Here is a 25,010-nt window from a genome sequence, read left to right as displayed (position 1 = left end):
GTCGGACGCTCAACCGACTGAGCCACCCAGGAACCCCTGTTTTTTTATTTCTGAGCATGTGAGTGCATGAGTGTGAGAGAGAGGTACACAGATGGGGAGAGAGAGAATCTTAAGCAGACTCCATGCTTGATGCACAGCCCAATGTGGAGTTTGAGCCCATGACGCTGGGATCATGAAATCAATTGTCGGACGCTCAACTGACTGAGCCACCAGGTGCCCTTGTCTGCTTTTACATTTAATATCAAACTCTTGATTACTGTAGCTCTAAAATAACCAGTTAAATCAGGTAGGATCCATCTTCCAACTCTGTTCTTCTCTTTAAAAGTCATTTTGACTATTCTAAGTTCTGTTTTTATGTGAATTTTAGAATCAGATTGATTGCCTAGTTGTTGAAATAAAACTGCCTGTATTTTTACTGTAACTACATTGATCTATAAATCATTTTGAGGGAGAATTAATGTCTTTAACAATATTTAGTCTTCTGATCCACGAACACAGTACACATCTCTTCATTTATTTATCTCAACAACAAGTATACAGGTTTTATTCATCTTTTTTTCAGCTCTCTTCCTAAATGTTTGATGTTTTTTTGATGCTGTTACAATCTTTTTTAAGATGTAGATTTCTGGGGGCACCTGGGTGGCTCAGTCAGTTAAGCCTCTGACTTTGGCTCAGGTCATGATCTCACAGTTCGTGGGTTCAAGCCCCTCATTAGGCTCTGTGCTGACAGTGAGCTCAGGGCCTGGAGCCTGCTTCAGATTCTGTGTCTCCCTCTCTCTCTGACCCTCCCCTGCTCACACTCTCTCTCTCTCCTCTCCCCCCCCTCCCCCCCAGGAATAAATAAATAAACATTTTAAAAAAATTAAGAAAAGATGTAAATTTCTGATTGTTTCTTACTAGTATATAGAAATACATTTTTGTAGTTTTGTATGTTTATGTGGTGTCCTGCAAACTTGCTAAAGGTTTATTTTCAGTAGCTTATTGATTCCGTGGGATTTTTTTCACAGATGATTAGGCCCGCTACAGATAAGATAGTTGTACTTCATCCTTCCTGATCTGGATGCCCCTCATTTCTTACTATATTTTTAAATACAAGTGCTAAGAGTGAGCATCTTTGCTTTATTCTTGAAATTAGGAGGAAAGTAATCTTTTAACATTATATGTGATGTTGAGGAAGTTTCCTTCTGTTCCTAATTTGTGGAGTTTTTATCAACCGTGGATGTTAGATTTTGTCATTATTTTTCTATATGTTGATATCATGGGTGTTTTTTCTTTTTTTAATCTGTTAATATGATGAAGTACATTGGTTGATTTTTTTTTTCCTGCTGTTAAGCCAGATAAATCCCACTTTGTCTTGATATATTACCAATTTCTTCTTCTTCTTTTTTTTTAATGTTTGTGTATTTTGAGACCAAGCGAGAGACTGAGTGCAACCTGGGGAGGGGCAGACAGAGGGAGACATAGAATCTGAAGCAGGCTCCAGGCTCTGAGCTGTCTTAGAATGTCTTTGGATTTGGTTAAAAAATAATGCTGGACTCGGAATGAGTTGCCAAATGTTCACTCTTGTTTACTTTTTTGGAAATGTTTCTCTAAATTTTGTATTTTTCTTAATGTTTTGTAGAATTTACTTTTTTTTTTTTTTTTTTAGTTTATTTTGAAAGAGAGAGAGAGCGCAAGTGAGTGAGCAGGGGAGGGGAAGAGAGAAGGAGAGAATCCCAAGCAGTTAGTGCTGAGCCTGACGCAGGGCTGAAACTCAGAAACCATGAGATCATGACCTGAACCAAGATCAAGTATTGGACGGTTAACAGATTGATCCACTTGTGTGCCCCTAGAAGAATTACTTCTAAAGCCACCTGGGCATAGAGTTTTTGTTGGGAAAACTTTTTTAAAACTATAATTCCATTTCTTTAATAGATAGAGAACTATTTAGGCTCTTCTTCTTGAGGTACTTTTGGCTGTTTGTATCTTTTTTTTCTAATTTAGGCTGGATAGAGGTTTATGAATTTTATTGATCTTAAATTATTAGTGTTTGGAATCATTGATTTTTTTCCCCCCCTTATCATAATTTTTTGTATTTTAGTTTTTTGTTTCTGTTCTGATTTTATTGTTTTTTTTCCACTCCTTGATTTGGCTTTATTTCTTCTTTTTCTAATTTTTTAAGGTATAAGATGATTGAATTTATTTGAGGCCCTTTTTTTGATATAGGCAGTTTTAAAAAATTAAACTTCTAAATAAATTTTTTAGAGGCATTATCTATTCAGTAAGAATGGAATCATACTTTCTAGTTTAGAATCTGGAAATAATACTTGTTTTGCACTGACATTTTCATAAAGGAACTTTGGAAATTTGCAAGCAAAATTTCCATTTTTAGGAAGTGAATATTCAGAAGAAATTTTCATGCATAAAAATGACAGAAGGAATAGTTAAATGGGTAAATTTAACTGTTTGCGTGGGGAAATTTTGTCTGCGAATCTAGTGGTGGACAACTAGCCCCTTTTTTTCTTTTTTTTTAATGCAGCTTATTTGAACTTAAACCAAAACAAAGGCAGTTCCTCCATTTTTTTTTTCTCATTCCCCAATACCTTCCTTGCCTTTGGCAACACCAGTATTTATTTTTTTAGAGCAGTTTTAGATTCACAGCAAAACTGGGGCGCCTGGGTGGCTCAGTCGGTCAAGCGTCCGACTTCGGCTCAGGTCATGATCTCATGGTTTGTGGATTCGAGCCCTGCGTCGTGCTCTGTGCTGAAAGCTAGCTCAGAGCCTGGAGACTGTTTCAAATTCTGTGTCTCCCGCTCTCTCTGACCCTCCCCTGCTCATGCTCGCCTGTGCTCTCTCTCTCTCTCTCTCAGAAAGAAATAAAACATTAAAAAAAATTTAGATTCACAGCAAAACTGAGTGGAAAGTACAGAGGGTTCCACTGTACCCTCTGTACCATATTTATTCCCCCCCATCAGAGTGATAAATTTATTATAATATGTGAATCTACACTGAAGCATCCTTAGTGCCCAGAATCCACTGTTGATATTAGGGCTCACTCTGTGTTGTATGTTCAATTCTGTGAGTTCTGGTTACTATATAATAACATGTATCCAGCACTATAGTATCCTACAGAGCTTTTACTACCCTGAAACTTCTCAATGTTCTGCCTATTTATTTCTCCTTCCTTTCAGACCTCAACAACCACTGGTCATTTCAGTGGTTGGTCTCCATAGCTTAACTTTCCCAAATTGTCATATAAAATAGGAATCATACAGTGTGTAGCTGATTCAGATTGACTTCTTTCATGTAGTTTCCTCCATGTCTTTTTCTTAATATTTTAAAGATGTTATATTTTTTAGAGCATTTTCAAGTTCAGAGCAAAATTGAGAGGCAGGTACCAGGATATCCCATATATCCCTTTTCCCCTATTCCTACACATATATGGCTTCCCCTTTTATCAGCATTCTTCAGAATGGTGGTAAATTTGTTACTGTGGGTGAACCTACATGGACACATAATTATCATCCGAAGTTCATAGTTGACATTCCGATTCACTGTTGGTGTTGTGTGTTTCTGGGTTGGACAAATGTATAATGACACGTATCCACCATGATAGTATCATACAGCATAGTTTCACTGCCCTAAAAAATCCAGTTTTCCAACTCTTCATCCTTCCCAATCTCTCTGTCCCCTGGCAACCACTGATCTTTTTACTGTGTCCATATTTTTTACTTTTTCAAAATGTCATATAGTTGGAATCATAGTATATAGCCTTTTCAGACTAGCGTTTTTCGCTTAGTAATATGCATTTAAGATTCTTCCATGTCTTTTTGAGGCTTGCTAACTGATATCTTTCTAGGACTGAGTAATATGCCATTGATTGGATGTACCAGTTTGTTTATCCACTTACTACAAAAGGACATCTTGGTTACTTCCAGGTTTTGGCAGTTATGAATAAAGCTGCTATAAACATCGGTGTGCAGTGTTTTGTGTAGACATAATTTTTCACTTCTTCTGGGTGAATACCGAGGAATGTAATTGCGGGGTAATATCGTAGGAGTATGTTCAATTTTGTAAGAAACAGCCAAACTGTCTTCCAAAGTGGCCGAATCCTTGGCATTCCTACCAACCATGATTTGAGAGTTCCTTTTTCTCTACATCCTCACCAGCATCTGGTACTGTTGGTGTTGTGGATATTGGCCATCCTAACAGGCATATAGTGGCATGTCATTGTTTAAATTTTCATTTCTCTGCTGACATAGGATGTGGAGCTGCTTTTCCTGTGCTTACTTGCTATCTGTGGATTGTCTCTGGCCTTTTTAAAAAATCAGTTATTGTTTTATGAAGGGTTCTTGATATATTTTAGATAAGTCTTTTTATCAGGTATGTCTCTCTCTCTCTCGTGTGTGTGTGTGTGTGTGTGTGTGTATTTATTTATTTTGAGAGAGAGTGCATGTATGTACACAAATGTGAGAGGGAGAGAGAATCCCGAGCGGGTTCTGTGCTATCAGCACAGAGCCTGACACGGGGCTTAATGCCCTGAACTGTGAGATCACCACCTGAGCTGAAACCAAGAGTCAGATGCTTCAGTGACTGAGCTTCCCAGGCACTCCTTTTTTTAAATTTAAGTACAGTTGACACACAATGTTAGATTAGTTTCAGCTGTACAGCATAGTGATTCAGCAGCTCTATATGTCATGTTATGCTCACCACAAGTTTAGCCACCATCTGTCACCATATAATGTTACTATAATGCCATCAGCTATATTCCCTATGCTGTATCTTTCAATTCCTATAAATTATTCTTTCCATATTGGGAGCATGTGTCTCCCACTCTCCTTTGTACCTTTTGCTCTCCTCCCGTACCCTTCTTCTCTTGCAGCCAACCATCAGTTTGTTCTTTGTATTTATAGGCCTGATTCTGTTTTTTGCTTGTTTATTCATTGGTTTTTTAGATTCTGCATGTAAGGAAATCATATGGTATTTGTATTGTCTGACTTGGGGCGCCTGGGTGGCTTAGTCGGTTAAGCGTCCGACTTTCGCTTAGGTCATGATCTCGCGGTTCGTGGGTTCGAGCCCCGCGTCGGGCTCTGTGCTGACTGCCAGCTCAGAGCCTGGAGCCTGTTTCAGTCTGTCACTCCCTCTCTCTCTGACCCTCCCCTGCTCATGCTGTCTCTCTCTCTCTCCTAGAAATAAATAAAACATTAAAAAAAAAAATTGTATTTGTCTGACTTACTTCACTTAGGGTAATAATACCCTCTAGGTTCATCCCTGTTGCAAATGGCAAGATCTCATCCTTTTGATATGGCTGCATAATACTCCATTGTATATTCCATCCCATTCCATATATATACCACATCTACTTTATTCAGCTGTTAGTGGACACTTGCTAGCTTCCAAACTTTGGCTATTGTAAATAAAGCTGCTAAAAGAATAGAATGTGCATGCATCTTTTCAAATTAGTGTTTTTGTTTTCTTTGGGTAACAAATACCCAGTAGTGGAATTATTGGATCATATGGGGTTTCTATTTTTATATTTTTTTGAGGAATAGAAAACTTTATTGTATGTAAATAAAAGGATTATTTAGCTGTCTTCTGAATTCTGTTTTTAGCTTTTCAAGGAACTTCCATGCTATTTTTCCACTGTGGTTATAACACTTTACATTCTTACCAACAGTGTACAAAGATCCCCTTTTCTCCATGTTTTTGCCAACATTTGTTATTTCTTATCTTTTTGATTCTAGCTATTCTGATAGGGGTGAGGTGATATTGTTTTGATTTGCATATTTCTCATGATTACTGATGTTTGGCATCCATTCATGTGTCTGTTGGCTGTCTGTCTTCTTTTAAAAAATGTTTATTTAGGTCCTCTGTCCATTTTTCAATCACTTTTCTTTTGTTTTGAGTTGTATAAATTCTTTATATATTTTGGATATTAACCCTTTGTCAGATATATCACTGGCAGATATCTACTCTTTTTTTTTTTTTAATGTTTGTTTATTTTTGAGAGAGAGAATGAGCAGGGGACGGGCAGACGGGGCGGGGCCAGAAGATCCTAAGTGGGCTCAGGGCTGATAGCAGTGAGCCCAATGCAGGGATCGAACTCAGGAACCATGAGATCATGACCCTTGCTGAAGTCAGAAGCTCAACTGACTGAGCCACCCAGGTGATCCGGCAGATACCTACTTTTCTGCAAACGGGTTGCCTTTTTGTTTTGTTGATGATTTCCTTTGCTGTGTAAAACTTTTATTTTGATGTAGCACTGACAGTTTATTTTTTCTTTTATTTTCCATGTCTGGGAAGATATATTTAGAAAAATGTTTCCATGGCCAGTGTTAAAGATGTAACTACCCGTGTTTTTGTCTGGGTTTTCGTCCTACTTTCAGATCTCACATCAGGCTAATTTTTTTTTTAATGTTTTTTTAATTTATTTTAGGAGAGAGAGAGAGAGAGAGACAGCTTAAGCAGGGGAGGGTCAGAGAGAGAGAGAGGGAGTCACAGACTGAAACAGGCTCCAGGCTCTGAGCTGGCAGTCAGCATAGAGCCCGACGCGGGCCTCGAACCCACGAACCACGAGATCATGACCTAGGCGAAAGTCAGACGCTTAACTGACTAAGCCACCCAGGCGCCCCCACATCAGGCTCATTTTTATGTATGGTGTAAGAAAGTGGTCCGGTTTCATCTGTTTGCATGTCGCTGTCCAGTTTCAGCACCATTTTTGAAGCTGTTATCTTTTCCCCATTGTATATTCTTGACTTCCTTTGTCATAGACTAAATGATCACATAAATGTAAGTGTAGGTTTGTTTCTGTGTTCTCTGTTCTGCTCTGTTGATGTATGTGCCTATTTTTGTTCAGCATCATAGTGTTTTGATTACAACAGCATTGGTAGTATATCTTGACTTCTGGAATTGTGATACTTCCAGCTTTGTTCTTCTATTTCAATATTGCTTGGGCTGTTTGGGGTATTTTGTGTTTCAATACAGATGTTAGTATTAGTTCAAGTTTTGTGAAAAATGTCAGGTATATCTTTTATAAATATTTTCTCAGTTTGTAGCTGATCTTTTCATTTTCTTGAAATGTCTTTGCAGAGCAAAAGTTAATTTATTATTACTTTTTAAACGGTTATTTATTTTTTAATGTTTTATTTTATTTTTGAGAGAGAGAGACAGAGTGTGAACAGGGGAGGGGTAGAGAGATAGAGAGGGAGACACAGAATTTAAAGCAGGGTTGAAGCTCTGAGCCATCAGCACAGAGCCTGACGCGGGGCTTGAACCCACCCACGAACCATGAGATCATGACCGAGCTGAAGTTCAGTGCTTAATTGACTGAGCCACCCAGGTGCCTCAGTGTTCATTTACTTTTGAAGGAGGGAGAAACAGAACAGAGGATGAGCAGGGGAGGGTCAGAGAGAGAAGGAAACACAGAATCTGAAGCAGACTCCAGGCTCTGAGCTGTCTTGTCAGCACAGAGCCGGACACAGGGCTCAAACCCAGGAACTGCGAGATCATGACCTGAGCTGAAGTCAGATGCTTAACCGACTGAACCACCCAGGCACCGCTATTAATTGATTTCTGAATGTTGATCTAACCTTGCATTTCTGTGATACATCCCACTTGATTGTAGTATATAATTCTCCTTACAGGTTGTTGGATTTGATTTGCTAACTATTTGTAGGTGATCTTTGCATCTATTGTTTGAGAGGTGTTGTTCTGTAGTTTTATTTCTTGTACTGTTTTTGTCTGTTTTGGTATTAGAGTAATGTTGGCCTACCAGAATGAATGTGGAGTGTTCCCCCTGCTTATATCCTCTGAACAAGATTGTAGAGAATTGGTATTATTTCTCTCTTTAATGTGTGATAGAATTCACCAGTGAACCCATCAGGGCCTGGTGTTTTCTGTTTTGGGGGATTATTAATGATTGATTGAATTTTTTTTTAAAGATTTTATTTTTAAGTAATCTCTGTACCCAACATGGGGCTTGAACTCACAATCCATACATCCAAGAGTTGCATGCTTTATCACTGAGTCAGCCAGGCACCCCTCAGTTTTTAAATAGACAAAAGTGTATTTACATTGTCTACCTCTTCTTATGTGCATTTGGCAGCTTGTATCTTTCAAGAGTTGGTGCACTTCATCTAGATTATCAAATTTGTGGGCATAGAGTTGTTATAATATTCCTTTATATTCCTTTTAATGTCTGTGGAATCTATGGTATGTTCCCTATTTCATTTTTGATATTAGCAATTTGTGTTCTGTTACTTTTCTTAGTTGTCCTGGCTAGAGATTTATCAATTTTATCCATATATTCAAAGAACAAGCTTTTGGTTATGTTGATTTTTCTCTGTTGATTTTCATTTTTAATTTCTTTGATTTCTGCTGTGGTTTTTACTGTTTCTTTTCTTCTGCTTATTTTGATATAATTTGCCTATTGTTTCTTGTTTACTAAAGAGGAAGCTTAGGAGTATTGATTTAAGGTCTGTCTTCTTTTCTCAGATATGCATTCCCTGCATCTCTAAGTACTCTTAGCTTTGCTTTTGCTGCATCCCGCAAATTTGAAGTTGTGTTTTCATTGTCATCTTGTTAATAATATTTTAGTCTCTTGAGCGTTCTTTGACTTGTGTTAATCTAGCCATTCTGGGATTTCCAGCTATATTTCTGTCAGCTGATTTCTAGTTTAATTTCATTTTGGTTTGAGAGTACAGTTATATGATTTCTATTCTTTAAGATTTGTTAGGGGTGTTTATAGCCCTAAAAGTAATAAATACATATTTTTAATGCTTGTTTATTTTGAGAGAGAGTTAGAGCATGAGTGGGGGAGGGTCAGAGAGAGAGGGAGACACAGAACCTGAGGCAGGCTCCAGGCCCTGAGCTGTCAGCACAGAGCTCAACACGGGGCTTGAACTCACAAACCGTGAGACCATGACCTGAACTGAAGTCAGACGCTTAACCAACTGAGCCACCCAGGTGCCCTGGTAGTATATCTTGATTAATGATTCATGAGAACTTGAAGAGAAGGAGAATATATATTGCGCTGATACTGAATAGTCTACAGACATCAATTATATCCAGTTGATTAATGGTGTTATTCACTTCAGTTATGTCCTTACTGATTTTCTGCGTGGGGGATATGTCCATTTCTGATAAAAGAGTGTTAAAACCTCATCTGTAAAAGTGGATTCATCGATTTCTCCTTATAATTCTATCAGTTTTTGCATATTTTGATCCTCTAGTGTTAGGCACATATTCATTAAGGATTGCTGTGTTGTGTCTGCTTGTAGTATTGTCACCTTGATCCTTATATATATCACTCCTTAACCCTGAAAACTTTCCTTGCTCTGAAATCTACTTTGTCTGAAATTAATTAGGTCTTCTCACTTTGTTTTGAATACTGCTAACATGGTATATCTTTCTCCATTCATCGTTTTTTTTTTTTTTTTTCCTTCTTGTTTTATTTGAGAGAGAGGGAGAAGGAGAGAGAGAATCTTTAGTATATGTACTGCTGAAGCGAGTGCAGGGGAGAGAGAATCTTAAGCAGGCCGGAAGGCCAGTGCAGAGCCTGACTCCTGTCTTGGGGCTCAATCTGATGACCACGAGATCATGACCTGAGCTGAAATAAAGAGGTGCTTGACTGACTGAGCCACCCACGCACTCCTCCCTTCATTAATATTTAATCAATAAGTGTCATCATATTTAAAGTGTTTCTTGTAGATAGCCTATAAATGAGTCTTGATTTTGATACTAACAGTTCTTTTAATTGGTATATTTAGACCATTTATGTTTGATGTAACTATTGACACATTTAGGTTAATATTTGCCAGATTTGTAACTTTTTTATTTGTTGCTCTAGGTCTTTGGTACTGTTTTTATCTTCCAAATGTTTTCTACTTATCAGGGTTTTTGGTTTTCTTTGAGTTAAAAAATTTTTTTAAATGTTAATTTTGCGAGAGAGAGAGAGAGAGAGTGTGAGTGGACAAGGGGCAGGGAGAGAGGAAGACACAGAATCTGAAGCAGGCTCCAGAGCTGGCCACTGCCTTGTTGATGGCAGAATGAATGGCCTTTATTTAAAAAAAAATTTTATGGTTTATTTTATATTAGAGAGAGCAGGTGTCCCTGAGTGAGCAGGGAGGGGCTGAGAGATCGAGACAGAATCTGAAGCAGGCTCCAGGCTCAGAGCTGTCAGCACAGCTCCTGATGCAGGGCTTGATCTCACAAACTGTGAGATCATGACCTGAGCCAAAGTTGGATGATTACCTGACTGAGCCACCCAGGTGCCCCATTAGGGCCTTTCTTCTTTCCGGGCTTCTTTGAGGGAGCCATTCTGCTGGGCCCTGGTTGGAAAGGGAAGAGCCCGAGGTATTGTGGGAGAGGGAAAGCAAGGAGCAAGTACAACTTCCCGGTTGCCTGGCAGCAGGCAGAAGGGGAGACATCATCCTCCTTCTAAGGGTTTTAACTGAGGTTTTTTTTTTAATGGTTCTATTTCCTCTCACTTCTTAATATATCAATTACATTTCTTTTCATAGTTCCTCTACTGTTTGCAGTATATATAAATAGAGAACTAATCCATGTTCATTTTAAAATAATACTATACCACTTCACAGTAGTATGAGTACCTTGTAATAACAAAATTTTTCTCTTCTTTTTTTTTTTTTTTAAATTTATTTCTGAGAGAGGCATAGAGACAGCATGAGCAGGGGAGGGTCAGAGAGAGACACACACACAGAATCCGAAGACAGGCTCCAGGCTCTGAGTTAGCTGTTAGCACAGAGCCCGACGCGGGGCTCAAACCCACCAACCGTGAGATCATGACCTGAGCTGAAGTTGGATGCTCAACCTACTGAGCCACCCAGGCGCCCCATAACAGAATATTTCTAAATTTCAACTTCTCATCTTTTCTGTCAGTGCCGTCATTCATTTCACTTATACAGAAGCATATGTAAGCATATATGTAAGACTATATAATCAAATATATTATTGCTGCCATTACTTTGATCTTTGTTAGATCAAGTATAAGGAAAATCAGAGTTTTAATTTTACCTTCATTGATTCATTCTCTCATGCTTTTCTTTATATAAATCCACATCTGACCTGTATCATTTCTTTCTCTCTGAAGAGTTTCTTTTCACATTTCGTGCAATGTAAACCTACTAGTAACAAATTTCCTCAGTTTTTTTTTGTCTGAGAACGTCTTTGTTTTCACGTTTGAAGGATAATTTTGCAGTGTACAGAATACTAGTTCTTCACAGGCGCTCCCCCCACAACCCCCCCCCCCCAACACTTTAAATATTTCACATCACTCTCTTCTTGGTTGTATTATTTCTGAGGAGAAGTCAGATGTAATTCTTATCTTTGCTACTTCATGGGTAGGGCTTTTTGCCCTTCCAGCTTCTTTCAGTATTTTTTTTTTTAACCTTTGATTTCTTGTAGTTTGAGTATGATATACATGGGCATAGTTTTTTTGGACACTTGTCTTACTTGGTAGTCTCAGAGCTTCCTGAATTTGTCGTATGGTTTCTGACACTATTTTGGGAAATTTATAATCATTACATGCTGGACTAGAATCCCAGAAGTGTTAACATAGGCATTTAACACTACAAACTGTTCTAAGCACCACTTACAAATTTCGATGTGTTGTTTTCTCTTTTTTATTTAGTTGAACAATACCTTGTGGTTTCCTTTTGATTTCTCTTTGATCCATGGGTAGTTGCAAGGAGCTTATTTACTTTTGAAGCATTTGGGAAACTTCACGTATTTTTTTTGATACCGATGTCTAATTTAATATCTTTGTGTTATATAATTTCTTTTTTTAAGATTAAAAAAATGACACAATATGGATTATTCTGTTTAGTGTTCCGTGTGCTTTTAAAAAGAATGTATATTCACTCTGCTCCTAGTATATGGAATTTTTCCGTAAATGCCAGGTCAAGTTGATTTATACTGTTTAAGGTCTCTATATGCTTACTTCTGTTTTCTGTATACTTGTTCAGTTTTTGAGAAGAGGATTTGGATCTCTCTTACTGTTACAGATTTTACTCTTTTTCTCATTTTCTTTTTATCAGTTTTTATTTATTTTGAAGGTCTGTTACTAGGTGCAAAAGTGTCTAGGATTTTTATATTCTCGTGATGAACAGGTCTCTTTATCCTGCAATATTCCTTGTTCTGACATTTCTTTTGTTTGTACTAATGTTGTTAATTCACCCTTCTTTTCATTAGTGTTAGATGATACTTCTTTCCCAAACTTGTACTTTGAGTATCTTTGTGTCTTTATATTTATATATATATATTTTGAAGTTAATATTTATTTATTTTGAGAGAGTGCACAAGCAGGGGAGGGGCAGAGAGAGGGAGAGAGAGAATCCCAAGCAGGCTCTACAGTCTCAGTACAGACTGCACATGGGGCTCAATCTCATGAACTGTGAAATCATGACCTAAGGTGTAACCAAGAGTCTGACGCTCAACTGACTGAGCCACCCAGGCGTCCTTAAAATGGTTTCTTATAGGCAGCATATAGTCTTGAGTTTTCTTTTTTTTTTTTTTTTAAACAATTTTTTTTTAGTGTCTTTATTTTGAGAGACAGAGACAGAGAGTGAGCGAGGGAGGGGCAGAGGGAGAGGGAGACACAGATTCAGAAGCAGGCTCCAGGCTCCGAGCTGTCAGCACAGAGCCCGACGTGGGGCTTGAACCCACGGACTGTGAGATCATGACCTGAGCCGAAGTCGGACGCTCAACCAACTGAGCCACCCAGGCGCCCCGAGTTTTCTTTTTTAAGCGTTATAATCTCTACCTTTCACTGGAGTGTTGTTAGTTAATTTACATATGATTATTGATATTGTTGTATTTAAATCTATCATTGGCTAATCCTTATTACTTGCCTATTTCATTTTTTTTTCTGTCTTTGTCATTGAATATGTTTATGATCCCATTTTGGCTGCTTAGTAATGATTCTTTGTTATTTTATTGATTGCTTTGGGGTTTATGTCATACATACTTTATCAAAATCTTCCTTTAAATGATATTACACCATTTCACTATTGTGTAAGAATATACAATTCAGGGGTGCCTGGGTGGCTCAGTCAGTTGACTGTTTCACTCTAGATTTTGGCTTGTGTTATGATCCCAGGCATGGGATTGAGCCCTGGGTCTGGCGCCGCATTGAGCATGGATTTTCTCTTTCCTTTTGTCCCTCACCCCTGCTTCTGCATGCGTGTGTGTTCTTGCTCTTGCACACTCGCTCGCTCGCTCTCTCTGTCTCTGTCTCTCTCTCAGAAATCACAAAAGAATATACAGTTTAGTAGTTACATATTTGTACTCCTACCTTTTTTTGGTTTTGTGCTATATTTTGTTGTATTTTAAAGTTTTATATATTTTATACAAACCTCACAATTGTTACCAATTTCCTGAGTCTTCAGTGGTAAAGAGATTAAATATTTAAAATGTCTTTATCTTTTTCCCTTTCCAAAGTTTATTTATTTATTTTGAGATGGAGAGCACGAGCAAGGGGTGAGGCAGAGAGCTGGAGAGAGAGAAAATCCCATGCAGGCTCTGATCTGCTTGATCCCACGAACTATAAGATCATGACGTGAGCTGAAATTGAGTCAGTTGTTTAACTGACTGATCCCCCCAGGCATCCCGGAAGAAGTCTTTTATATTGACCCATGTAATTACTGTTTTTAGTGTTTCCAGTTACTTTGTGTAGATCCTTGTTACCTTTGTTTTCCTTCTGCCTAAAAGACAGCCATTAACATTTATTGTAGTCTTGCTTTGCTGATTAGTTCTTTCAGCCTTTTTTTTTTTTTTTTTTAAATCTGAAAGGCAGTTAGAGTTGACCTTTGAAGAATATGGGGATTAGGACCCCCCGCATAGTAGAAAATCTGCATATAATTTTTGACTCCCCAAAACTTCTAATAGTCTACTGTTGACCCAGAAGTTTTACTGATAACATAGTCAATTAACACATATTTTGCATGTGTATTCTGTACTGTGTTCTCACAATAAAATAAGCTGGAGAAAAGAAAATGTTATTAAGAAAATGATATGGAAAGGCAAATACATTTTGTATTTACTGCATATAAATGGAGTCATATAGTTGAAACCAGTGTTGTGTAAGGATCAACTATCATTTGCCTTTGCTTTTGGAAAATAATTTAGCTTGGTGTAGAATTTCAGGTTAAAAGTTTGTTTCTGTCTTTTTTTCTTTTTAAGTTTATTCATTTATGTTGAGAGACAGAGAGAGAGAGAGAGAGAGAGAGAGAGAGAGAGAGAGAAAGTGTGCACACGCAGGGTAGGAGTAGAGAGCCAGGGAGAGAGAGAATCCCAAGTAGGCTCCCTGCTGTCAGTGCAGAGCCCGATGCTAGGCTCCAACTCACAAACCCTGAGATGATGACCTGAGCTGAAAATCAAGAGGTAGATGCTTAACCAACTGAGCCACTCAGATGCCCCAGTTTTCTTTTGTCTTTAAAGGTTTTATTTACTCTTGTTTTCTAACTTGGATTATTTCCATGAGAAATCTGTTTTCATTCTTATCTTTGTGTCTTAGCACATAAAGCATCTCTTTTTTCTTTTTTTAAACTCCCTGGCTGCTCTTATCATTGTCTTGTTGGTTTTAATGATAAGCAGTTTGATTGTGATGTGTATTTGTGGATTTTTCTTCATATTTCTTGAGAGTTAGTTGATCAGTAGTAGATTTTGTAGTTTTCATCAGATTTTGCCTTTTTTTTTTCCTGCTTCTTTCTTATATTTTTTCCCCTCCCACTTTCCTTTGGGTACTCCAATAACACAGGCTGCTCAACATTGTCCCAGAGCTCACGGATTCCCTCCACCCCCAGATTCCCTTTAAGTCTTCATTCCTTCTCTGCTTCATTTTTGATAGTTTCTGTGCTTTGTTCTTAGAATTGTGTGAGTGAAAAAATTGTGGCTTCTATGAGACACTTGAATATTACATAATTAAATGTTTTAGCCAGCATTATGATATTTGATCATGTTGGTAGAAGACCCACAACTGCTGGTTGTTTCTTTTCCCTCTGCCTGTTTCTCCCAAATGTGGATCACAGGCAGCCATAACTTTGAAAATATCATTGTTTTTGGTTAGCCTGTTACAGAATCATTGTTGAATTCTGGGTCTAATTTAAAATTTTTGGACGTGGGGGTATTTTTCGCTCTAGTGAATGTTGTTTAGTAGGTATACCAACTGCTTATCTAAGGACTAATAATTGTAGCTAGCCATAAAAGAAAAATCCTACAGATTCTAAATATTTATTGTAAAAGATTCATTAAGTTGTCTGTAAATCACAATATAAACCGAAGTATATGTGCATTTCCTTAGAGATTCTCAACAAGACCAAATATGCAGTTTTATCTGTAGTGGAAAAGGTAAAAAAGACTATTTTATATTCAGCCAAGTTCCAAATGAAGTAGTTAGTTTGTATTTTATGGGTTAATGTGCGTGGAAAATGTGTACTTGTCAGCACTAGAACTGCTTTCAGAGCAGTGAGATGGTCACACAATGAGAGTTACTTAGGTTGTGAAACAGGAAGGAGTGCATTGGTGGCATTAGGTTACACGTCTGTCTCAGCTCCTGCCCACTGCTCTCCCTTACTTCTTTTTCCACCTTTTGATTTTGATTAGATTGTGTGTTTTTAATGGAATTCTACAGTTCCATATTATTTAGACTGCATATTATGGAACAGATACTCTTTATTTTTAGTTAAACAAAATTTTTAATGTTTGTTTATTTTTGAGAGAGAGAGACAGAGCACAAGTGGGGGAGGGGCAGAGAGAGAGGGAGACACAGAATCCGAAGCAGGCTCCAGGCTCCGAGCTGTCAGCACAGAGCCGGACACAGGGCTCGATCTCATGAACTGTGAGATCATGACCTGAGCCGAAGTTGGACGCTTAACTTACTGAGCCACCCAGGCGCTCCATTACTCTTAAATTAACTTACAAAGGTGGAGATCTCTTTTTCAGTATAACCATACAGATTTTTTCCCCTTGTTATGTGTAATTTTTAAAAAACAACAGTTAGAATCTTTAGCTAAAGTTTTATATTTTTCTTGTTAAGAAGTCTGATATTTGGGGGGCTTCTGGGTGGCTCAGTCAGTTGAGCATCCAACTTCAGGTCATGATCTCACAGTCTTGAATTTGAGCCCCATGTTGGGTCTGTGCTGTGACAGTGTGGAGACTGCTTGGATTCTCTGTCTTACTTGGTCTCTGCCCCTGCCCTGCTTGCATGGGCTCTCTCTCTCAAAAATATATGATCATTAAAAATTTTCTTAAATTTTTTATTATTTTTGAAACTCAGAAAATAATCTTAAGTTTTTTAAAAAAACAAATGTTATGGTTTTGTTTAGTATGTCTTTTGTCAGTGAAATTTGCTTGATTTCCATTCATTGTTTTCTTGGTAATCCCTTTTCTTCCATGTGCCATGTTTTCATTGGATTTGTGGACATGTTAATACTTCAAGGGCAAGCAAGGATATTCTATTAAATGAGTGGGAAAATTGACCAACCCTGGTTTAGATTGGTATGTGGAAATAGTATATTTCTTATTTGGTTCTCCACTCAGTTTTTTTTTCTTTGCTTATTTGATGCATGGACAAAGTACATGAATGAAGACTTTGGATGACTTTTAAACTGCATTAAGTTTGTATGTGAGTGGGATGGAGAACCTCAATTTGTTATTAGAAAAAAGTATTTGAAAAGTAAAGTAGGTGGTTTCCAAAGGGACGGGCCCAGCATGAAAAACATTCGCATTTCTAAAGTAATCCAGGTAGTTTATTTATTTTTTTTTTAAGTTTATTTTCTTATTGATAGCATGCAAGCAGGAGAGGGGGTCCTGGGAGTGAGGCTAGAGAGAGAATCCCAAGCACACTCTGCACTGGCAGCACAGAGCCAGATGCGGGATTCGAACTCACTGACTATGAGATGGTGACATGAGCCAAAGTCAGGCGCTTGACCAACTGAGGCACCTAGCTCTCCCCCCTTTTTAAAGTTTATTTATTTTGAGAGTGTGCAAGCAGGAGAAGGGTGGAGAAAGACTCCTAAGCAGGCTCCTTGCTGCCAGCAGAGCCTGATGAGGGGCTCAGACTCCTGGACCGTGAGATCATGACCTGAGCTGAAGTCGAACATAAAGCAATCCATGAAGCTTAATCAGCCTAAACATGATTGGTTTTTTCCTACAACTTCCTTTGGGACCTTCCTTTCTCATTTGTGGATTCTAGTTATTAGAATAGTGATAAATTTGTTTTTATGAGATGATGTCTCTTGTACTTGATGAAAATCTGTTTGACAGTGAGATGATGTGGGGTGAGGATGGTATTAGGAAGCAAATAGCAGAAAGGTAGTAGTTAAGAATATTTAGTTTTCAAAGCATTCGAAGTACTCTTTCCTCATTTTGAACATTGATTTTGCTAAAAATGCCAACTATTTTGACACCTGATTTTATCATCCCTTTGTTTTTCACATTTATCTGATGGTTTTACTGAGTGGTTTGCATTACATCAGAGGTTTTATTATTTATTTATTTTTATGTTTGTTTATTTTTGATAGAGGCAGCACGAACGGAAGAGGGGCAGAGAGAGGGGGAAGACAGAATCTGAAGCAGGCTCCAGGCTCTGAGCTGTCAGCACAGAGCCTGTCCTGGGGCTCAAACTCACAAACCGTGACATCATGACCCGAGCTGAAGTCAGACACTTAATTGACTGAGCTACCCAGGCGCCCCTAGACCATAGATATATCAGAAAAATATTTATTCATTTATTTATTCAGAAATTTAGGGCTGTTTGTCTTTGAGGCATTTAGTGAACTTAAACAGTGACAACAAAAATCCTTGACCTAATGGTCTTCACAGACCTTGTATTTCATTTTTTCTTTTTTAATGTTTAATTTATTTTGATAGAGCATGATCTGAGAGAGGGGGTTAAGAGAATCCCAAGTAGGCTCTGCACTGTCTATGAACTCTGAAATCATGACCTGACCTGAAATCAAGAGTTTGATGCTCAATGGACTTGGCCACCCAGGCGCCCCAAACATTTATTTTGAAGCATGTTCATTACTATACATCTGAACACATTTTACATTTCATAGTTATTTAATTTACTATTATTTGCATATACTTCGTCTTAAAAAATGATTGTTTAACTGGAAATGATTGGAAACTAATTGTTTAAAGAGGTCTTTATTTTGCATTTTTCGTAAACATATCTATATTATCGGAGTATATCCCGATAATCCATTTTAGAGCATATAATACCTTTAATTGTTTTTTAATGTTTATTTTCAGGGGTGGGGAGGGAGGATACAGAGAGATGGAAAGAAAGACTCCCAGGTAGGCTCCATGCTCAGTGCAGAACCCTACACCGAGCACATTTTTATGACCTTGAGATCATGACCTGAACCAAAATCAAGAGTTGGATGCTTAAGTGACTGAGCTACCCAGGCACCCTAATACTTTCAATTTTTAAAAATCTTTACCGCAGGGGCACGTGGGTGGTTCAGTCGGTTGGGCGTCCAGCTTCAGCTCAGGTCATGATCTCACTGTTCGTGGGTTCGAGCCCCGCATCATCGGGTTCTGTGCTGACAGCTAGATCAGAGCCTGGAGCCTGTCTTTGGATTCTGTGTCTCCCTCTCCCTGACCTTCCCCTGCTCATGCTGTCTCTCTCCCTCTCTCAGAAATTAAAAAGAAAATAAAAATTACAAAATGAAAAAAAACATCTTTACTGCAAAGTATAACTCTTCCTGCATCTTAATACTTGGAAGAAATGGTTTCTATTTTAAAGGCTTTAATCTTTTGTTTTTGAAAAGTAGCCTCACCTGAATTATCTTGCTCTGACCTGTGCTGAAGTCTTATAATCTCATGGATATAGTTGTCTAATGAATTTGTAGCACTTCTCTCTCTTTATTGCCTTTGTGTGGAACATTAAATCTGACTTTAATTTCATGAATACAAAGAAGTAGTTTTTTCTTGTTGAAAATCATGTTGCTTGAGAAGCAAGTACCTTCAATATTGTGTCGCTGAAGAACTATAATATGTACTTTTACTTATTGTTGCAATTTATAAGTATTTGCAATAGACTAAAATAATTGTTTTTATGTGATTTTCTTAGATGAACGGACTTACTTTATAACTGAAACTTTGACATGTTTACCTTACAAGCCAAACATTTATTGTTATTAATATGTCTTCCCCTCCACCCACCTATAGCTAAAATTAATCAATTCTTTTTTTTTTTTTCCCCTCCCCCAACTTCCTTTCTCAATCAAAATGTCAGACTTACACGAGCACAAGCAGCAACTCTATATCTGGATCATTGAAGCGTTTGGAAGATACCGCAGCTCGATTTACAAATGCAAACTTCCAGGAAGTCTCTGCGCACGCAACTAGTGGAAAAGATGTTTCAGAGGCTAGAGGGTCAGAGGGCAAAGGGAAGAAATCTTCAGCTCACAGCTCAGGTCAAAGGGGAAGAAAGCCTGGTGGCCGAAATCCAGGAACGACTGTGTCAGCAGCTAGTCCTTTCCAGCAAGGTATTAATTATGATGTTTTAGTTAAACTACTTGTTCTTGCGATGATCAGTAGCGGTTAAGTTTTGTAAAACAATTCTTTTTTTATTTATAACTACTGGATCATTGGAGATAATTTTATGAATAGTTGCTGTAGCGAGATTACTTAAGACTAGTCTTCCTTGTTAAAATGTTTCTGGGACGTTTTATGATATGACATGTGCTTCCAAAGCTGAATTGTAATTTTAATGTTTAAATAGATGTGGAATAAAGTTTAAGTTTGGGGAGAAAAAACAATAAAAGCTGGACTTTTCCTTTCTGCTCTATAGAACAGTCTTGTTTTTAATAAATTGTTATTTATCTTTCTTGATTAAACACTAAAACAGTTAAAACATGTAGTTTTAGTAAGTAAGCAAGTACTGGGTAATTTGCAGGGAATCTAATAGTTCCCACTAAATAATAGTTATTGATTATTAATGCATTTATATAAAGTTTGAAGTTTAAAGTAGAATTTTGCTAAGTTTACAATATGTTTTGGGAAGGCTACTATAACAAGGTGCCCATTTAATTTTGAATTTTAGTTTAACAAATTATTTTTCAGTATGTCTCAAAGAAATGCATGAAATATATTTAAACTGAAAAAATAATCTGTTATTTAAAATTCAAAATTAGCTGGGCATGCTATATTGTATATGGTCATCCTGTTTTATCAGAACAGAATAATGTAGCTAAACTTTACAGTACATTAACCCCATCTTCTACATTAACCCCATCTTCTAGGTTTTTGTTTCATGTTAATCTTTAAAAGAATTATTTTTAATGTTTGTTTATTTTTGAGAGAGAGACCGAGTGTGAGCGGGGGAGGGGCAGAATCCAAAGCAGGCTCCAGGCTCTGAGCTGTCCACACAGAGCCCAGTGTGGGGCTCGAACCCATGAGCTGTGAGATCATGACCTGAGCTGAAGTCGGACACTTAAGTGACTGAACCACCCAGGAACCCCTATTTTGTGTTAATTTTTAACTTGAACATAAATATTTTGAGAAATGTTAAAAACTTGATGATAAATATATTAGTAAAGTATACAGTACATGCCTCCTCCCTGCATTGTTTTTGCCCCCTAGGGCAAAAATGAGGGGGGAAAAGTTGCCTTTTTCTTTAAGCTTTTGCTGTTAATAACAATTTGAGTATGTAGAGAGATTGCTAAGTGCTGATCTTTTATTAAAAAGTTTATTCATATATTTTAAACTAAATTATTTTGGGCTTCAGGATTTTCAAGTCCTAAATTTTTTTTAAATTTTTAACATTTTTGCCTTATATTACAACAAAAATTAGACAAGTAGAAAAATAAAATGCCAAGTTTGCTGTTCTATTTTAATAAATTTACTTTATATTTGTTGTTATTTTTATGCCACTGTGGGAAATAAGTAGTAAAACCTTAATTATTTTTAATGTAACTTTATTTACATTTTGAATGTGATATTAGAATTCAGTTATCACTTATCTATAAGACCTTATTTTCCACTGTTAAAATTGCATTTTTTGGTTTTTAATCTTTGAAGTGCTAATCATTTAGAAAAGAAATTCCTCGTTTTCTTAAAGTTTACATGTTGAAGAGTCTTTTCCTTCCTCTGTTGAGACATGGTAGAATGTGTTATGTTTTCATATCTGAGGTAATTTTCAATAAAAGTTTTAAAAGTTGAAATTTAATGATAGGGAATTCAAGATGCTTGGTTTTACTTTTTTCATTGTGGGCAATATGTGAATTTTAGAAAATATATGTTAAAGTATTGCATATACTAAATGTTTGAAAGTATTTGCTACACTGTAGTGAGCTTTTAACACCAGCTGTAAAAACAAAAATGTGTGGAAAAAAGACAGATGGTGACAGATCAGAATGGATAATAAAGAACTTCTTTATAGTTGCTAATTAAGTGGCAAATTACAATTATCCTTAAATGATTGATGTAATGTAAATGGCTTCTTAATATGTATGTTTTTCTATATAGACATAACTTGAAAATGCTCACATAGGTACAAATAATTTTGTAAGTAAATAAAATGGATATTCTCTTCAAAGAGTTAAATTTTAGGCCTATTAATGTTCTTCCTTAATAAGCCATTTCAGAAGAGCTTAAAATTTAAAATTCAAAACCTTGAAACTTTAGTTAAAAAGAAACTCTTTCTTGTGTGTGGGGGCAGGGGGGATACTGTTGTAAATATTTAGGTGGATTTGTGTGTGATTATTTTTGAATGTGCTCTGTAATAAAATTTAACCATTAGCTTGAAATTTCCCTTCCATTCCGATGAAACACTTTATTTTGAGCTTTTGTTTTTAATACATTAATTAAAATATGATATAGTTTAAGTTTTATGAAACACAATAGATGTGTGGTCACAGCTGAGTCTGGTGAGCATAGAGACAGTTTGGTGAATTGGGATAGTGGACCGAATTATTGTTTCATCCCAGCCATTTTATTTTTCTACCAAGTAAATAAGAACCTTTATCTCACAAATGGCATAGTGGGCTACTAATGTTCTTTAAAGAGTGAAGAGAGAAGAAGCAGTTGAAAGGGATTCATGAGGGTACCTCTCCTATGATTTTACTTTCATAAAAGCAATAGCAGAATGTTAGTGGCTGATTTCTTTATGCAGCTGCAGAGAAGTGGACTGGGAGAATGTAAGGTAGACAGATTAGGGTTCTATGTGCTCATGATTATTTTATCAAACCCACGTTTTGGTGCGGTAGGTTAACTAAATAATAATACTAACCCTGTCTTGAAGTTAAAACTCGGAACTTAAAAATCTAAGCAACAGTTTTTGGTTCTGGGTCTGTGTTGGAAACATTTAAATCAAATCTTCAGTAATTGAAACAGAGGAAGTTCTCCCAGCTATTCAGAATACAGTAGTGGTCTTGTCAAACTCTCTTTGAGACTTTGCTGTTCTTCAGTCCTTCCTCCATCATACACAGGTATTTGGGGAAACATTGAGGAATGTTGCCATAGTAAAAGGTAGGTTAAATAAAGCACATCTTTTATCTTGGTCATTGTAGAAGTAATAGCTTATAATTTAAGAGTTAATATTTAGTTCAATAACTATGAAATGACAAGTATTTTTTATAGAAAATTTTATAGATAAACTTGATTTCATAATACCATTTTTAAGCTCTACTTTGTTACATAGTGTTGTTCTAAGTTTTATAGTTTTTTCTTCTCCATCTCTTTTTGATGATTGTATCATTTCTGTTGCTCGTGGGAACTTTTGCATCCAATTTTTTTTCTTTTCCTATCCCCCCCTTTTTATTTTACTACAGGCAGTTTTTCAGGAACTCCAGGCAGTGTAAAATCATCTTCGGGAAGTTCAGTACAGTCTCCCCAGGATTTCTTGAGCTTTACAGACTCAGATCTGCGTAATGACAGTTATACTCACTCCCAACAGTCATCATCAACCAAAGATGTACATAAAGGAGAGTCTGGAAGCCAGGAAGGGGGGGTAAATAGTTTTAGTTCCATAATGGGTCTCCCTTCGACCTCAGCTGTTATTTCACAGCCTAAAAGCTTTGAAAATTCACCTGGAGATTTGGGTAATTCCAGCCTTCCTACAGCAGGATATAAACGGGCTCAAACTTCTGGCATAGAAGAAGAAACTGTAAAGGAAAAGAAAAGAAAAGGAAATAAACAAAGTAAGCATGGGCCTGGTAGACCTAAAGGAAACAAAAATCAAGAGAATGTTTCTCATCTCTCAGTTTCTTCTGCTTCACCAACATCATCGGTAGCATCAGCTGCAGGAAGTGTGACCAGCTCTAGTCTTCAGAAATCTCCCACATTGCTCAGGAATGGAAGTTTACAGAGTCTTAGTGTTGGCTCCTCTCCAGTTGGTTCAGGTAGGGATTTGCCCATTGTTTTTTTCTTTCCTTCTTCTCTCTTTTTTTTTTAAAACTTACTCGCGCCCCCCCCCCTTTCTTTTACCCCCAAAGGGAAATTAAGCTATAATTATGTTAATACTTTGAGTTGCTAAATGACATTTAGTTAGTAGGCCAAGATGTTAGGGACTAATCTGATAGTTTACTTAACTAAAAATAGGCAAAATAGTTTATTTATTGGTCATTCAGTTCTTATGAAATGCCTCGTATTAATTTCCGATTTTTGTTTTTGCTTTACCTGCAAAGAATTTTGAAACCAACTCAGAATTCACAATTGAGGGGTGAGCATTTTGCATAGCTTTGCACTATGTTTTTGATTGGTGCTTTTTTGGGGGCTTCCAAATTCTCTAAAGTTGAACTTGTTTTTATTTTCTCAGTTCCTCGCACAAATTCTACTTAAAGTACTCCATGTAGAATATTTTTAAATCAGTAATAAGGGATTTAAATATATGGACTTTAATAGTCATTTTATTTCAGGAAATACAGGAAATACTTTCTGAAAGTATGAATGAATTTATGTATGTTGTTACATCATTGGGATGCCTCTTTAATCTATACTTTGTATTATGATAATTTTCAGTTCTTACAAATTTTAAGGTTCTTGTATTTAGACGAAAACTTAACAGTTTAGATATTGCCTAAATGCCAGCATTTATCTTTTCAGTTGATCTTGAATTTGAGGTCAATGATTGTAAGTAAGTGTTATAAACCTCATCTCGGTTTTGACTTTGAGGTTGATTGTAGAAATGAGATTTTGGCTAAAATAAGCTATTACAGATTTTATTTATCAGTTCTTGGTAGAGAGGACAGATAGGAAATGGTATGGAAAGAAAATAAATATAATTTAAATGAATGTTCATGTTCATTTTATAAATACAGACTTTTGGATTGTTTTGATTGTTGTGTAGACATTAATTTCAGTAAGTAAACATAAGGACCATCCTGAGGGAGTAAAGAACATATGTAAAGGTCAGAAGTGAAAATTATTAACTATAAATATCATTTGTACCATAGTCTGTTAATGCTTTATGTTTATTATCTTGTTTCATCCCTACACAGGTTTTATGAAATATGGGCTATTTATTTCCCCCTTTTACAGCTGGTAATCTTGAGGCTTAGATGGGTAAAATAAATTGCCCAAGATCACAACTGAGGATTCCCTTCTCTTTCTGTTTTTCCTAGCCAGCTTCAGTGCCACAGTGGACCTGTTTCACAAGTTGTTTGTTGTTGAGGAATGAGTGGGAACTGTGACAGGATTGTTTCATTAGAAGCATTAAGGATGAGTTTAGAGCATTATTTCTCAGTCTTGGCCCTATTAACATTCTGGTTGGGACAGTTTCTTAGTGTGCAGTCCTGTCCGTGCATTGGTAGGGCATTTATCAGGATCCCCAGCCTCTACCCACTAGGGGAGGGTAGAAAATCTAAATCCACTATTTTAGAGGGGAAATAATACAAATTGTAATGAGAAATGTATCCATTGAAAAAATTTAAATATATTACACATTTGAATATCCATTTTATTTATATGTTTTCTTTTAGACCAAAGGGTTAGCGACTAGGATTAAACTCTAGTCACAGCAAAATAAGTTTAGACAGATTTACTCAGAAAAAATGAGTTCATTT

At 36.8% G+C, this 25,010-nt stretch overlaps 1 protein-coding gene across 7 annotated transcripts in view; it reads left to right on the top strand.

Annotated features, from left to right (window-relative positions):
* Positions 1–25,010, top strand: part of MLLT10 (MLLT10 histone lysine methyltransferase DOT1L cofactor) — a 229,503-nt gene that overhangs the window by 138,016 nt on the left and 66,477 nt on the right. For 6 of the 7 annotated variants that reach the window (XM_039233039.1, XM_039233038.1, XM_039233041.1 and 3 more), the window contains exons 10-11: positions 19,241–19,493; positions 22,779–23,348. In XM_039233039.1, coding sequence (XP_039088970.1) covers positions 19,241–19,493; positions 22,779–23,348 — 823 coding nt within the window. The remainder of the gene's footprint in view (positions 1–19,240; positions 19,494–22,778; positions 23,349–25,010) is intronic. The other variant, XM_039233044.1, reaches the window with a different exon arrangement.

Source organism: Hyaena hyaena, unplaced genomic scaffold (assembly GCF_003009895.1).
Source record: "Hyaena hyaena isolate Hyena2069 unplaced genomic scaffold, ASM300989v1 scaffold_72, whole genome shotgun sequence".
Classification (NCBI taxonomy): Eukaryota; Metazoa; Chordata; class Mammalia; order Carnivora; family Hyaenidae; genus Hyaena; species Hyaena hyaena.
This window is presented reverse-complemented; position numbering and strand designations above follow the sequence as displayed.